General features: G+C 32.8%; 2 protein-coding genes across 7 annotated transcripts; one reads left to right on the top strand and one right to left on the bottom strand.

Annotated features, from left to right (window-relative positions):
- Positions 1-750: 750 nt before the first annotated feature.
- On the top strand, positions 751-5481 carry LOC131661129 (UDP-glucuronate:xylan alpha-glucuronosyltransferase 1-like). 6 transcript variants are annotated; one of them, XM_058930559.1, is made up of 5 exons: positions 751-857; positions 1029-1107; positions 3066-3272; positions 3448-4058; positions 4168-5481. In XM_058930559.1, exons 2-5 carry the CDS (start codon positions 1043-1045, stop codon positions 5196-5198), a joined length of 1914 nt encoding a protein of 637 aa, XP_058786542.1. In that variant the 5' UTR covers positions 751-857; positions 1029-1042; the 3' UTR covers positions 5199-5481. The 6 variants fall into 6 exon arrangements, with proteins under 6 accessions (XP_058786542.1, XP_058786541.1, XP_058786540.1 ...); XM_058930558.1 differs by having other exon boundaries at positions 752-900; XM_058930557.1 differs by having other exon boundaries at positions 753-900; positions 1033-1107.
- A 354-nt stretch (positions 5482-5835) lies between these two features.
- Positions 5836-8433, bottom strand: LOC131661130 (probable pectinesterase/pectinesterase inhibitor 51). Its single transcript, XM_058930563.1, has 2 exons — positions 7185-8433; positions 5836-6991 (listed from the first exon to the last, which is right to left on the bottom strand). The coding sequence occupies exons 1-2, from the start codon at positions 8176-8178 to the stop codon at positions 6303-6305; spliced, it is 1683 nt and encodes a 560-aa protein (XP_058786546.1). The 5' UTR covers positions 8179-8433; the 3' UTR covers positions 5836-6302.
- Positions 8434-16957: the final 8524 nt, after the last annotated feature.

The raw sequence follows: 16957 nt of genomic DNA, 5'->3' as shown, positions 1-16957 counted from the left end.
GGACTTGTGGTCATCTTTACTCCAAATCCAATGAACAATTGTTTTCATTAACCTAATAGCTATCTAGTAACAACAACTCTCACCATAATAATGACAACTTTTTATTATTAAAAAAGGGTGCTTTTTTTTGGACGGTTAAAAAGGGATACTTCTATTTATCCAGCACAATTTTAGTTATCATTTTTTTAAATTAAAAATTGGAGAAGAAAAGAATTGAAAGATGTTAGATTTATTGGTGAGACATTGCATGTATACTTTGCAAACTATTTGACTTAAATAGCAATTAAAAGCATATAATATAAGTGGTTCATATATATAATAATGACATATTCCTTGTATTATAGTGGCTTGTCAACTAAAAAATAATAGATGATAATAACATTAGCATAAATACAAAAATGGTAGTGAAACAGCTAAAACAAAACAGATAAATAAATTAGGAATAATATATATATATATATATATATATATATATATATATATATATATATATATATATATATATATATATATATATATATATATATATATATATATATATATATATATATATATATATATATATATATATATATATATATATATATATATATATATATATATATATATATATATAACAATTGAAGTATTTTTTTTAAAATAAAATAATAAATAAAGTTGGTGACTATCCAAAAAAGAATGAAAATAAAAAATTGTGAAGGAAGTTACTTGGCGAATGTGTCTTATATTGTGACTCAAACGCTCCAAACTATTCCGTCAATTATTTAGTATTTCTTTCTTTCTTCCATCATAACCTTCTTCACATCCTCTTTTTTATATCTATCTGTGTTCTTCACAGCATCAACAACAAGAATATTGTAAGCATAGTTTTGTCTCCTGCGGATTGTGTTGAAGTAGCATGTACTACGTAAAACTTTTCTAGGATACTGAATTAGTTTTCATTTTGTTAATATATGTTTGTATTGATCAATGCATTATAATGAACTAAAGTTTGTTGTTGATGGCATTGTAATTGCATGGCTTTGTAGCTAGGTTGGTGAATATGAGAGGAACAATGGGAACTTCTCCTCGTTCTGTTGAAACAAGACACCGCTTGCCAGCATCAATGTGAGTTCTTGAACTTCATAGTTTGTTTGTTCCCTAAAATTCTGCATTACTTTTTCTTTTTCTTTTAAGAGTCTCATCCTATGATCTTAAATCAGGTTCTGTGTATGCAAAGAGTTTTGTTATGACATTTACCTCAATAGTTCTTACCAGTTATCATAAGGAGATGTATGCTTCATAAATGATGGAATGATGAAAATGAAACCTTTAATGAAAAATCTGTTATTACCTTACCTTACTTAAAGTAAGTATGGTATTAAGTTTTTTTACATAGAAAAATCATAATAAACCAGTAACTTACTGTAGCAAGTTTATAAAATTATCTCTATTTACTATTTACTATTTCATTAAGTGTCATAAATATAAAAAATAAAATAAAATAAAAGTTTAATATTTTTTTAGTCGTGAATGTTAATTTGAGGTTTATTTTGGTTTCTTAACTTAAAAAAAAAGTCTATATTGATCATTTAACTCTTCAAAGACGTATTATTTTAGTCTTTTTTGTCATATTAACGAAGAATTTAACGATCGATTTTTGAATTTTTTTTCTTCACTAATTAGACGAAAATGATCAATATGACACATTTTGAAGAATTAAGGGATTAATATAAATATTTTTTAAATTAAGAGACTAAAATAAACCATCAACTTAACGAAAAATACTTACATAGACACAATCATAACACTTGTACTTACACACAACCAATCACATTTTTTTTATTAATTAAAAATTAAAAATAAAATTGTCTCTCTCCTCTTTTATCTCAACCACCCCATGATGTCAATTAAAAACGAAATTAAAATTTAAATAAATTTAAATTCTCTCTTTTTCATTGGTTGTTCCTAAAAGTATGGGTTTAGGTTCTTGTCCATACAAGTATTTCTCCAAATTAACTGAAAATACCTAACCAAAAAGAATATTAAGCCAAAAAAATCTATTCTTCTTGTTATAACTAAGTTATCATTGTTTAATAAAAACCTATAAGAAATTAATTTTTTAAATTATTAATTTATAAATATCAATTTATTTACAATAATACATAAATATAATAAATATTGTTGTCAAAAATCAAACTTTAGACTAATATTAGTCAACTAACACATGCCGGATAAAGCCAGAAATTGATTTTGATGTATATGAAAGTTATATCAAAGAATTTTAAGACTTAATTACTTTTTGAAAATATTTTAAATTTTTATTTAAATTTATGTTTTTTTTATGTTGTTTAACGGCTTTTTAATTATATATACTTACACCGTATGGTGTCCAATTATCAATTCTGTATTTTTATGCTTATCTATTAAAGTGAAAAATAAAAACATAAAATATTAAAAAACAATCCAACTCTTAGATTTATACAAAAGTTTATACAGATAATTTTTACCAACTAAATTTTTAACTAATACATGATATAATGTCATTGTCATATATCAAGTAAATAAACAAGAACTATGATACATAGACACATTTTAGTTTACTTACATTCCATGACTAAATTTTTAACTACTGATACATGATGTAATTTCATAGAAATACAAAATGAAAGTATCAAAACAATAATTTGGTAAACAGTATAAGGACAAGTTTTGGTTGAGTTAACAATATTTCACGCTTGCACCTAATAGGATCTGAAGTATACATTTGATAACGTTGTTAAATCCTTTTCAAACAACAGTAGGGAACATGCATTGCATACACTCACAACACAAATTATGTTGCTCCGTATCATATACCTTTTCTCTTAAAATATTTCTTATTTACATTCCAAGGAAGCTCAACAAGATAATATCAATACATCACTCTCACTTATTCATAGCTTCTGCGTAAATTCATATAACCAATGGTTTACAATATTTAAGACAATTGACATGCATTTAGTCCTACAAAATAATATATCTGCAATTGTTTGCTGAATATTTTCCTCTGCTCTAAAACTTGTTTCGCTAATTATGAGTTACAGTGAAGATTTATACAAGAGAAGAGTGTCGAAAACTAAAACGAAAGATGTAGAGAAGCCTTTCCACTTATCTATACAAGATAAGAGCTCAAGATGGAAGTTTTCTTTCTTAAAACTTATCTTGTTGATAACCATTTCCGCCACTTTTGTTATGTTCATCTATTCTCCGGATGTTTACAATACCAGCCATTTATCACGATCTGGCGCAAGGTACGCTTTACCACAAAAATCAAATACATTATCTATTCAATGAATCTAAATTTTTTTTTTTTTTTTATAAATAGGACCAAAGGTAGTAAGAAAAATTCACCATTAGTAGTATATACCTGTTCTTTTCTTAGCATAGTGGTGTAATATCCAAGTATCTTGGCAATTTTGTGAACAGGTGGATATGGGGAGGCTCGGATCCTCGGTATGTTTCCAATGTAGATACCGATTGGGATGATATAGTGAAAATCACCGAAAAACTGATAGGAAAAAATGAATTTCAAGGCATTGGACTTGTAAATTTCAACAAGACTGAGATTTCTCACTGGAAGCATAATTTTCAAGATGCCACACATGTTGTTATGCATCTGGAGTATGCTGCAAACAATGTGACATGGGAGTCTCTATATCCTGAATGGATTGATGAAGAAGAAGAAACTGAAGTTCCCGTTTGCCCTTCTCTACCGAGTCTTGTATCTCCCGGGACAAGACTCAATGTCATTGCTGTCAAACTACCTTGTAGGAATGGAGGGAATTGGTCTAGAGATGTGGCTCGTTTGCACCTGCAGCTTGCAGCGGCTGGCCTAGCTACCTCTTTTAAAGGCAATTACCCGATTTATGTGCTCTTCATTACCGACTGTTTTCCAATACCAAATCTGTTTACCTGCAAAGAACTAGTTGGACGTGAAGGAAATGTATGGTTATACAAACCAAACTTGAGTGTTTTGAGAGAAAAAGTCCAGCTTCCTGTTGGATCATGCGAGCTTGCACTTCCTATGAGAGGCAGAGGTATATGCTATACTCACTTTCCATCTTTCACAATATTGCATTCACATGTACTATTGCACTATCATGTTTATCATATTTTTGTTGTCATAAAACTAAAACTGAAATGCAGAACTGGCTTACAATGGAAATGCTCCAAGAGAAGCATATGCGACAATTCTGCATTCAGCTCATGTTTATGTTTGTGGAGCCATAGCCGCAGCTCAAAGTATTCGAATGTCAGGATCAACTAGAGATCTTGTAATACTAGTTGATGAGACAATCAGTGGATATCACAGAAGTGGATTGGAAGCAGCAGGGTGGAAGGTCAGAACGATACAGAGAATCAGAAACCCGAAAGCTGAAAAAGATGCTTACAATGAATGGAACTACAGCAAATTCAGGTTATGGCAGCTCACAGATTACGACAAGATAATATTCATCGATGCAGATTTACTCATACTCAGAAACATAGATTTTCTTTTTGGGATGCCGGAAATTACTGCTACCGGTAACAACGCCACTTTGTTTAACTCGGGTGTCATGGTGGTTGAGCCATCGAACTGCACATTTCAGCTTCTGATGGATCATATAAATGAGATTGAGTCTTACAATGGAGGGGACCAAGGGTATTTGAATGAAATATTTACATGGTGGCACAGGATACCAAGACACATGAACTTCTTGAAGCATTTTTGGATTGGCGACGAGGAAGAGAAGAAGCAAATGAAAACCATGTTGTTTGGTGCTGAGCCACCAGTTCTCTATGTGCTTCACTATCTAGGTTTGAAGCCATGGTTATGTTTCAGGGACTATGATTGTAACTGGAATGCTGATATATTTCATGAGTTTACAAGTGATGTTGCGCACGCAAAGTGGTGGAAGGTGCATGATGCAATGCCTGAGCTTTTACAACAGTTTTGTCTGTTGCAGTCAAAGCAGAAGGCACAGTTGGAGTGGGATCGGAGACAAGCTGAAATAGCAAACTACACAGACGGGCATTGGCGAATCAAAGTTAAAGATCGACGCTTGAAGAAGTGTATAGATAATCTGTGTAACTGGAAAAGCATGTTGCGGCATTGGGGAGAGAGTAACTGGACAGATGATGAGTCTTTTACTCCAACACCTCCCACAGTTACGACATCATCTCTTCCTGCTTTATGAACTGCCAGATTCATTTTTTTCTTTCCTTACCTGCCATATGTTTCATAACAAACAACAACAACCAAAACTTATCCCAGTAGTCGGGATCGGCGTTAGACAAAGGGGATAATAGAAGAAAATTCCTTTGTACACATTTTTTATGCTTAAAAATGGTTTATTCTACTTGCTCTGATCAATGAAAACAGATTCAGCAGCAATTCAGTTTTTGGAGTTTTTCCCCAAATGAATTAATAATGTATGACTCTCTTTCTGGTTTGGGGTACAAAAGAGAAATAATGTAATATACAGACATCGTACAGCAGCCATAAACTAGACAGAGACACAATTCTGAATTAAGACATACTTGAAAAATATGTCACTGGTGTTTTGAAATTCATAAGTCGCGAGGGGGAAAAGGTCAACGATAACACTAATAAATAAAGGGAGAACATAGGTATTAGGTAGAGTTATTTTCAAACTATTACTGCCGATTTTATTTCATCAATTTAGTTTAGTCATGCCGCTTAGTTGGCCATGAATGAAATTAAACTATTAAGGTTTTCGGGATTTGACTTAAAATTTGAATGCAAATACAAGCAAAAAATCAAAACTTAAACTTTGATTCGATTTTTTTTCAAAGGAAATGGCTATGATAAAATTTTCCCACCGGATACTAGAGCCATGGTTAAAACATTGGCATTGTCCTTGCTACAGCTCTAGAATTTGAAAAGAAACAGAGACTATAAAAGTTGCCATAATGGATTTTACTTCCATATCCTCTTTGTATAGTTACATTGGATGGAAAGCTTTGGAATTAAATTTACTAATTTTACATGATCAGATTATCATTCTATACCACAGCCATCACATCATACGAAGAGAATATGCGGGGACAGAGGGTGTACCTAATAAAAATGAGTAGGATCAACCCAAAAGTGTATCTACCAGCAAAACTGATGCAAGATTTGGAACTCCATCCTCTCCATGGCTTTATTGAAATCCTCCTTGTATCAGCAGTTTGCCAAGTAGATGTAGAAAAGAGTATGACAAATTCCCCATTTAACGATACCTCCTATTCATAAATAATCATAGCTCTACCATAACTTACTCCCATCCCATGATTAGCTAATAACTGATCCGGCTATCCCAATCATCTCCTTGAATAAAACCCTGCACTGAATACGTGTACACATGTTCAGCAGGAACCTGGCTACTCCAGGACACTCTCTTAGTCAAATTAGAACCAGGTCCAGAGTTGTTGATTTCCCCATAGTAGAGGGTATTCAGTCCAAAATCTCCAGTCCATGGCATCCAACCCTGTGGTGTGATTAAGGCTTCCATGAACGAATTAATAAAAACTGTTCTAGAATACTCCTTCCATGGCCTTCCGAGATAGTTCTTGTGTACTTTAGGCTTGTCGTAATACAACTCCATATATTTTTCGGTACCATTAATCATGCAATTGTGAAAAACAAAACCTGTCGACTGAGCAGGGTCTGTTCTGCCATGTGCAGTAATGGCATTGTTCTCCCCTTTCTTTGGCCTTGCTTGCCTAGGCTGGACTAGGATTTCACAGTCTTGGAAGAATGAAGCTGAGTTTCCAAATATGAAGTCCACATTACCTATGATACGACAAGATTTATAAAACTGACGCAGGGAATGAGCATAGAGAGTATCTTGATTGCCTATGAATTCACAATTCTCAATAACAGAAAGATCACTGTCTGATCTGAATGCTACTGCTTGGTGTGCATTAGCACCTGCTGTGTTTTCGAATGTGAGATCCTTCGCCATGAATCCATCGCCAACAACCCCTACAATGTTTAATCAATCAACTCATTAAGAATATTCAATGCTATATGCAAAGTCATTCCGTCAAGGAATTTGAATGCTATTTTCTATGAAACACCAACACAGACACCAGACAAACCTTCAATCTTACGTGTCAAGTAATCTAGTAATCTTCTTTGCACGACGTAGATAAACCTTAAAAAAAAACAAACTTACCTACGGTGGCGGAGTCATACGTTGTCATCCCCTTTTGTAGTCCGACACTTGCAGAGCCAGTGATGACAGTCTTACCAATGCCATCCCCCAAAAACACAACATTCCTCTTCCTCAACGGAATCCTAACCGTCTCTTCATAAACCCCTTTCTTTATATGTATCACAAATCTCCTCCCTCCACCAACATCCACATTATCAGGCGCGGCATCAACCGCTTCCTGAATCGTTCCGTAACACCCATTGCCCACGTCCTTACACACCTTAACATCCGGCGTAAGATTCCCAGGCACCGAGGGTCCCGGCCCGAACACACCCGACCCCGAATCCTCCCAAAAACCGTCGCGCTCAGTGCGAGGCGGCCTCCATGAATCAGTATCATTACCAAAGAGATCATAAGAGAGAATCATGCTAAGAGCATTGCTGGAGAGGCCGGTAAGAGATTCAAGAAACGACATCGTTTTAAAAACCAACGAAGTGTCGTTAGCGTATTTAAGACCGGACCAGCAGTTATACTGATAAGACAATGCGGCAGTCATGAAGGCACGTGCGTCTTTGATTCTGCCACGTGAGAGCGCGTCAATGGTAAGAGAGGTTCTATGGTGAGAGTATTGAAAAGCCTGGAGGCAGCTTTTGGCGACATTGACGCGGGTTTGGTTGCCTGCGGAAGCGTCTAGGATGGAATTCAGCAATGATTGAGCGATATTAAGGTTTAAGGAAGAGAGTGAGATTGCGGAATGGATGATGTGGAGGGGGTTAGGGTTTGAGGGAAGGTTGTGGGAATGTGAGGAGAGGGAGATTTGGCATTGGTGAGGGAAGCGGGTTGATTTGCAGGCTTGTTGGATGTGGAGATTGAGGGAGGAGTGAGAGTGGGAGATGGAGAGACAGAGGAAGAGGAAGAGGAAGGAGAGGGTTGCCATGGAGAGGAGGAAGAGGGTGGATGTGAAGATTGGGATGTGGAGTTGTTTAAAGGGTTTTCTGAGATGGGTGTTGGTCATGGTAGGTTGGGATTAATTGAAGGGGGTTTGTTTTTTTGATCTGATTCAGTTATTGTTGGGAGGTAGCCTCCAAAATTAGGGTGGTTGTTGTTGTTGATGTTGTAACTGTAAAAATGATGATGAGTGTAAAAATTTGAGTAATTTCGAGGATGAAGCAAGAGGCGCGAATTTGTTACAGTAGAATGTAGAGTGAAGGCTGGATCCGATTCAGACGAGGCTACATCTCATTTTTGTGATGGCAGAAAGTGAAAATGATAGTTAAATGAGGGCACGTGAAGTGTTTTGTTTACACGACGGTGTCGGCTGAATGTACGATCATGAATCTCCAATCCTTTTCCCGCTCTAGATCTGTTTTCCGGTTACTTCAATTATTATATTTACTTCAATTATTATATTTATATATACATATATACATACATAAAATGATAAATCATGTAGATCTTTTTTTTCGGTTACTTCAATGATTTTATACATGAAAACTTTTAAATAAAAATCAACAACAGCAATAAAAATATATAAATATGTATGATTAATTATCTTATTTGATAAATAATACATATAATATTGTATACTCCCTCGTTTTTTATTATAAGTCGTTTTGAAAAAAAAATTGTATTTAAATATAAGTCGCTTTACAATTCTAATGAATAATTAATGTTACTTTTTCTATTATATCTTTAAATATTTATTATTCTCTCTCCTTTCAATTATATAAATTTATCTTTCATATGTCATTAATGAAGGATAATTTTGTAAAAACCTTCATAATTTCTTATTTTCATACAACAATTATTATTTTTCTTAAATTGTGTGAAAAGTCTAAAATAACTTATAATAAAAAACGGAGGGAGTAATACTCTATCGGGTCTTATATATAAGCAAGAAACACTCCCTTTAAAAAAGTGATTGTATATCCATTTAAGTTGTGAAAAATGCATGTTTTCCATATTTATCCTTACTTTTTATTTTTATATAAATTAATTATCTTAAAATCTATTCGTCTTCTTGCTTTTATTAAATGCAGCAAATAAAGTTCTATTTTAAAAATTTACTTTCACATTTACTGTACCGCTTACGTCTACATTAACCAATACACTCCAGCTTTAAAAAATTAAAACTTTCACACTAAAGTAAAACTGTCCCGCATATATAATATTGTCCCACGTAATGAAAAAATGAAAATTTTGTCAAAATTTTCATACTGCAAAATACAGTCCCGTCTAATTGAAATTTTTTACGCCCTATAAAAATGTCAATACTTGAACTCTATAAATATGAAAGCTCATTTTTTCATGTATCATTGTCTTTTGGTTTTAATAAAATTCTTAAAAATGCCTCTCAATATTGATCTAAACACTTCATATGTTGATCATGAAATGATGAAATGCAACATAGGATCTTCCATTAATCTAAATGATCCTTTTTCAAGTAATATTAACTTATCTTTTATGGGCTTAAATGGTGGTTCATCAAATAAAGTTTATGCCATGGAAGAATGTAGTATGCTCTAATAATTTTATGTAGAAAAGTGGACTTGATGATTTGATGACACTATCATGTTGGATAATTTTGGGACAACTTAATTTTTTTTTCATTTTCAATTTTGTTTTATATTGTTGCAGAAATTGAATTTAATTCAAAAGAAGATGATGAAGAGAATGCTGAATTTAATCCATATGAAGATGATGAAGAGGCTAGTGTTGCAGCTAGTAAGCATTTTTTGTTTTGGTTTGTTTAGGTCATACTTTAATCTTTACATGTGATTTTACATGTGATGTATCACTAAGATATTTAGTGGAGCATCCAATCATACTAAGCAATTTGTTTTTTGGTTTGTTTGTTTATAATCACTTCACACAACGATAAATCTATCATATAAAAAAATTAGGTGTTCTTAAAAACCCCTAATTACCCTTCTTATTCCTTAATCATCCAGGTGGCTTGGTTTACCATTAAGCACTATGTTTTAACCTATTTTCTAGACTTTTTTATTCAATAAAATGCCACATGTACGCTTTAATTTGAAGAAAACAAATTCACCAAAATTAATGCCACATTAATCTGCACTTTGAAAAAACCACTTTTCAAGTAGCACATTCATGCAACCGTTCCATTTGTTTCCCACGATCAATTCATTTCTCCATGACTCATATAACTTCCACTGTTATTTCTACCATTCCCCAAATAAATACTATCACCTGATAAGTACTTTTAGAAACTTGCTCTTCTTCCAAATCTCATCTTCCTCATTCTTTTATTTGGCATTCTAAGTAATTGGTTGTATAACAGTTTATTTGTATTTTTGTTGCAGCCTGTTGTTTGATTGAATCACATTATGTGTGATATTTTGCATCCTCTAAGTAATTGAACTCGATGATATAAAGGATAACTTTGTCGATATAAAAGATATAAATTTGTTATGATAATTCATGATTAATTGTTTCAGGTTTGAGAGTATTGTTTTTTGCAACTGAAATCAGCACCTTCGACGCGTTGGAATTGCTCTTAATGTTAAGTGTTGGTTTTTTTTCTTCTTTTTCTTCTTATATTTTTTTTTGTTTTAACTCAACTTGTGTTCTTCATGTGGTTTAGTAGGCGTTTATATCTTCGGAATTGTTTACCACAAATGGACAGTCCCTACCAACAATAAAATATCACTAATTGTTGTATTTTGTTTTATGTAGATTGAGGTTCAAAATGACCATTTCCTAATTCGCAACATGAGTTTTATATTCTGATCGAGACAACCGGAAGTGATGAATCTTCATACAAGTAAAGTCCTTACTATTTTAATAGTGTCCCCCGAAACGTATATATACATTTGTGATAATGTAATTTAGTTTTGTTTAGGTGTGGTATAAGCAATTAAGAATCATTGTTAGAATATTTTTTATGGCTTTTTGCTTTGATGGGTTACTCAACAAATTAAAATATTGTGATAGTTATACCGAACATTGTAGGTGTTGAATCAGAACCGAAATATGCGGCTACTGGAAGCATCAATTGAATAGTTTATAAAATTCTCCAGTAATAATACATGTGTTGTATGCTGATAAAATCAAGGTTGTAATTATAGTTTATTAAATTGCGGATGGATGAATGCAATATGGATGCAATAATTTGCAGTACCGAAAAGTTTGTGTGAACGCACGGGTATCCCGCTAGTTTTATGATAAACATGAGACACATTATTTATTAGCTAACACTTCTAACAACATGCAGTAACAAACATGAGACACGTTTTTTTCATTATATTCACTTTTTTCACATGCAGCAGCAATTATGGTCCAGCATGGGACACAAACGTTTAAGAAAAAAAATCATTTTTGAACAATGAACAGCGGAAAATAATTTTCTAGTTATTGATAAAAAATAGTTATGGTGGAATACTGGAATCTGAAACCGTTATATGGTTGGCATCCTATGTTATTTATCGAATTTGGAAGCAAGTATGTCAAACTGGTGATGCGTATCATAAAAAAATAAAAAATTGTGGTAAAAAAAGAGTTACGATAAATATTGAAAAAATGTGTGATATTTCGTTAGCTAAACGTAGCATTTTTCAGAGCCTAGCATTTCCCTTAGGCATTAGCAAAACCGCATTGTTGAAGTTTGCAAAAGATGGGACTTTGCGTCGGTATTCAAATGCACTAAAGTCACACATGAAAGATAGTAATATGAAATATCGTCTTAGATTTTGTTTGTCCATGCTTGAAGAAAATAGTCTTCCTCATGATCCAGAGTTTAAGTCTATGCATAATATCGTCCACGTAGATGAAAAGTGGTTCTACATGACCAAAAAATCAGCAAACTACTATCTTCTTGAAAATGAGGATGAGTCATATCGCACATGCAAAAATAAAAATTTTATTGGCAAGGTCATGTTTTTAGTAGCAGTCGTTAGGCCTAGATTTGATGAAAATGATAAAGAGATATTTTTAGGAAAAATTGGTGTGTTTCCTCTAGTTCAGAAAGTAGCAGCAAAAAGGTCAAATGTCAATAGAGCTTCGGGTACATTTGAAATAAAGCTGATTACTTCTATCACTAAAGAAGTTAGTCGAAATTTTCTAATCAATAAAGTGTAACCTGCGATTAAAGAAAAATGGCCCAGGGAACATGCAATGGAAACAATTTATATACAACAAGATAATGCTCTGTGTCATGTTTCTATTGACGACGAAGAATTTTGTAAAGCAGCTTTTGACGGTGGATTTGATATTCGTTTATCTTGTCAACCCCCAAATTCTCCTGATTTAAACATTTTAGATATGGTTTTTTTTTAATGCCATTCAGACGTTACAGAATAAGGAAGTTTCAAAATCAGTTAATGAGCTCATTAAAGTTGTGCAAAAGTCATATGATAATTTTTCTAACAAACAATCCGACAAATTTTTTTCTCACACTCCAATCTTGTATGATTGAAATCATAAAAGTTAAAGGATCTAATAATTACCGAATTCCCCATATGAAGAAAGATACGATGCTTGCTCGAGACATACTACCCACTCGACTAAAATGCGGTCGAGAGTTAGTTGAAAATACTTTTGAATATTTAAACAATGATAATTAGGGTATGAATTCTTTGATTTGTAATATCATATTTTCTATAAATTTTTCATTAAAATATTGTCTGCTAATTTGTTAAATTTGATTTATTCATGTTTCGGGAAGGTGGGTTTTAGATCATGGAATTTGCATGGAGAAGGAAATATAAAGCATGCAAGTTAATTACAATCGACTTTAGTTTTTCTTTTTATGATGAGTTGATTAGTTGTCTTGTTATGTTATTTCAAAAGACTACTTAGTTGATGGATATATGCATGTTAGATGGATGTATGGGTTTAAACTACTTGGTTGATGAATGTATGCATGCAAGTTGTTTAACAGTACTCCTATTTGTTTCGTTTTAAAAAGTACTCATATGCATGCAAATTGCTTAGTACTGTATGAATGTTAGCTACGATATATTTGTTTAACGGTAGTACAATAGAAATTGTAAGGAATTAGAAATTGCAAGATAATGATAAGACAACAAGAAATATTAAACCTCGAAAAATACAAATAAGAACACCTAGTTAAAATAATCTAAATAAATTTTGATCATGTTTTTAACCTCTTTTTTCTTGACACCAAAGTCCAATAGTGGTAATTTGTTCAGATCAAATTCACTTTCGTCTAATTCAACAATGGTGCTTTCATTTGTTGGAGTTATAGCATCTTCACTCTCATTCTTTGGAGTGAGATTTTCTGCACTTTCATTTGCTGGAGTTAGAATATCTTCAGGAACTTTGTTCAAATCCAAATGATGCTTGCATATTTTTTCTGAAATCTTACCATCAACTCCATTGAATGTGACCTCAACATCTTCAACAATGTCATTATCCCCATATTTTTTTCAGAGAGTCTTCAACAATGAGATTAGATAAATTCTCAGACTCTTCAATGCCTAGATCAAAAGGTGGAAATTTAGTAAGTAATTGAGGGTTTTGCCATGTTTAGAGAATACAAAATAGAAGAACAAGACTAATGATAGACAAAATATGAAGATATGGAACATTTATAGTATGAATATGGCTTTTCAAACGACACTCGTAGTAAATGTTCCTTTGGAAAGCGTAAAAAGTGGCATTATTAAAGTAGAAATCTATAAGTAATTGGAAAACTAAACATATTTAATTTAAGGGTAAAATTGGAATGATGGACTTTATTATAACCATTGTAATTAATTTTTGCTTATATTTGGGACCGCCAATTTTTTTTTTGCTTATATACAAAATCGGAGGGAGTAATTAATTAAATATTTATTGAACATGACTATTCTTGTTAGAGACGGATTAAAAAGATTTGTGGGACAATATTATACATGATACGAAATATATTTTACAAATAAATCCATAATCATTTAAATAGTAAGGATTTTACTATTTAACATAAATAAAGTGTTTACCGCAAAATTTGGTAAATACTTAGTAGTCTTTTGTAAAAAAAGTTTTATTTGCATGATCGACTAGTAAATTCTATAACATATTGCATAAAAATTTCCACAATGTTATGTAAGTTTGTAATACTGTGAGGAATTCCGACGTGGTCGAAACCTTAGTGTAAAAAGTAAAGCAGATAAAGATAAATTTGCTGGGAATGTAAAGGATTTCGACACCTTATTTCAGCATGTATTATGTATCCATTTCGCCTTCCACGTGTATCTCCCAATGCGGATAAGAACAAAAAACAGTTACTTGCCATTGTTGAAGGTCTCAACCATCCTTGTCAAACTGTCCCTTTTGTTACTCTAAAAATTACTAAGTCCTGATTGCTACCACTATTACGAAAAAGACATTTAACAACAGTTGGAAAAGATATATAATCATGTGGGTCCTGGTGTTGTTATGTAGAGTGTTGTTGTAAATGTGTTACTTACAATCACGGTCCTGAGACCGTTGTGGAATACTGGAAAGCGCGCGCGAAATCACAATGGTTAGTTAATCCAACCATTGTGATACACCTAAAGGTCCTAGGTTCTATTCTCAACAGCGACATTTTGGAACATAAAAGGTTGCTTGTTTTCCCATACACCTTATTTAAGAAATACAACCATTCAAATTGATGAAGAAGTATATAATTTGAAAATTAAACTATTCTTGAAAACCAACTTAAACAAACCACTATTTTCCGAATTGCATATCTCTCATCATTCATTTCTTGCTCTTTAACACATAAAATATGGTTCATGGTATGATTCCTTCATTGCATCAATTCCTTTTATTCTAATTTAATTTGAATAACATCAATTTATTGACTATGTCTACCTCATCATCATCGTTTATCATCGTGATTGTTAAGATGACTTATCATCGTAACAATTACGATGATAAGTGAGGACAATGAGGTAGACCTAGCCAATAATTATATTTTATTCAAATTAAACTATAAGAGGAGATATCGATGTAATGAAGGAATCAGATCATTGAATTACATTCTAAATGCTAAAGAGCGTTAGATGAATGATGAAACGCATGTAATTCGGAAAATATTGATTGATATAAGTTAGTTTTCAAATACAACTTAATTTTCAAACTATAAGCTTCTATGTCAATTTAAATGAATGTATTATCGGTGAAAGTTTGATGATACAAACAATCTACATAATATATAATAAACTAAACTCCATCTACTGTTAATATGTATAAGAATTTAAAGAACAAAACATTGTTAAGTCACAAGAAGCATCTTTCTTGTGACTTAGCAATGTTTTGTTCTTGTTTTGAGAACATTTATCAACAACAACAATATAAAACAACAAAACAAATACATGTAACAAAATAAAAAAGCATACATTTTAGCAAAAAAAACACTAACAACATACAACATCACAAAATATATTAAATTTTTTCAAGAATGCACCTGTTATTGAAAATAATCGTGGAACTGTAATAAATTATGAAGTTCATCTAGTTTGTGATGCTATGAAAAATAAATACAAGGTGGATGAAGTTTCCATTACAACTTCATACTTCTTATATTTTTTTCTATAGCAACACAAACCATATATACTATAGCCAAAGTAGGCACTTTGTTAATGGATCCTAAGAACAAACCTGTTGTTGATGCAACGAGCCCTACAAATTTAGCCTATATGAGTAACACCTTACGTGTGTTTCGCTCTGCTCCTTCAATCAAGAATGTTGAAGATTATATCTCTTAGCTAGGCAAAGTCAAAAATAAGAAAGCCCAAACCTGGAAGGAAATAGGGATTTACGACCTGATTTAGTTGTCGAAAGCAGGTCCCTCTTATTGTCAAAACATATTAGTCGTTTCCTTATATTTCAGGAAGAGTACTACTAATACCTTTTAACTCCCTTGCGATATGATCACGCCTACCCTCTTCGATATAGTAGCCATTATTGCCCTTCGACTAACTGGGAATATCTTCGAACCAATTGAAAGAAATGAGGATACCAACAATATTGCCACTATCGAGGTATCTGATGAAGAACATATTGCTTTCTTAGCATTGTGGCTGTCACGTTGTAGTTTTTGTTGTAAATCCTTGAAAGTGGCAAAGAGATTCTTGACCTTGGCTAATTAGTTGCATGAAGGTTGGAACATTTGTTTGAGCCAATTAATATTATGTGCTTTGTATGATGCCTTGTGGTTAGCTATTGATTCTCTCAAAACCTACAAATCTGGGACCAGTTTTCTGGTGGTTGGCCCTTACTGGTTACTCTAGTTATTGATAAATGCCATGTTTGAACTATCCCTACCAATCGACAAACCAAAATACGATGATGAAGAAATCAAGAAAAGAAGGGTCGAAGTCACTCGCTTGGCCCTAATGACTCCCACTAATCATGGGTGTACCTTACAAAAGGCCTTCACATGATACGTCATGATGTTTGCAAAGTGCCATAATTTTATTTCGTCCATGGCTCCTTTCGCCAATCAAACTCAAGGTCCTAAGTGGTTCATTCTAGAATTCCCTACTCTTTGTGCTGATCAAGAAGCAGAATTTCTTGCCCTATGGGAGGCGTTTCTCTTCCCAAAATTACTCTCGACCAGGTTGGAGGTTTCTAAGAACATGTAAAGATACTATGTTACCAACCCAACCTCGTATCTCGATAATTTGGACTCAACCAACTTCTGCCCAAATCCTTCTTTAGTCAAAAGAGGAGATTTTTCTTTGAACGTCAACTTCTTAAAGGATGAGTATACAGAACGTCTTGATCGACATTCTATTGAGGCTGCTAAACTTACACCCTTCTTCTGTTGACCCTCCTTATAC

The sequence above is a fragment of the Vicia villosa genome, linkage group LG3, assembly GCF_029867415.1.
Source record: "Vicia villosa cultivar HV-30 ecotype Madison, WI linkage group LG3, Vvil1.0, whole genome shotgun sequence".
In the NCBI taxonomy this organism is placed as follows: domain Eukaryota; kingdom Viridiplantae; phylum Streptophyta; class Magnoliopsida; order Fabales; family Fabaceae; genus Vicia; species Vicia villosa.
The sequence above is the reverse complement of the archived record's forward strand: the minus strand, read 5'-3'. Positions and strand labels throughout refer to the sequence as shown.

Excerpts from the sequence above, each read along its gene's own strand:
- LOC131661129 (XM_058930557.1), top strand. Across the intron at positions 1,108-3,065 it reads CACCGCTTGCCAGCATCAAT|TGAAGATTTATACAAGAGAA; the intron begins GTGAGTTCTTGA and ends TATGAGTTACAG. Across the intron at positions 4,059-4,167 it reads ACTTCCTATGAGAGGCAGAG|AACTGGCTTACAATGGAAAT; the intron begins GTATATGCTATA and ends ACTGAAATGCAG.
- LOC131661130 (XM_058930563.1), bottom strand. The coding sequence starts at position 8,178 with ATGACCAACACCCATCTCAGAAAACCCTTTAAACAACTCCACATCCCA. Across the intron at positions 6,992-7,184 it reads GTATGACTCCGCCACCGTAG|GGGTTGTTGGCGATGGATTC; the intron begins GTAAGTTTGTTT and ends TAAACATTGTAG.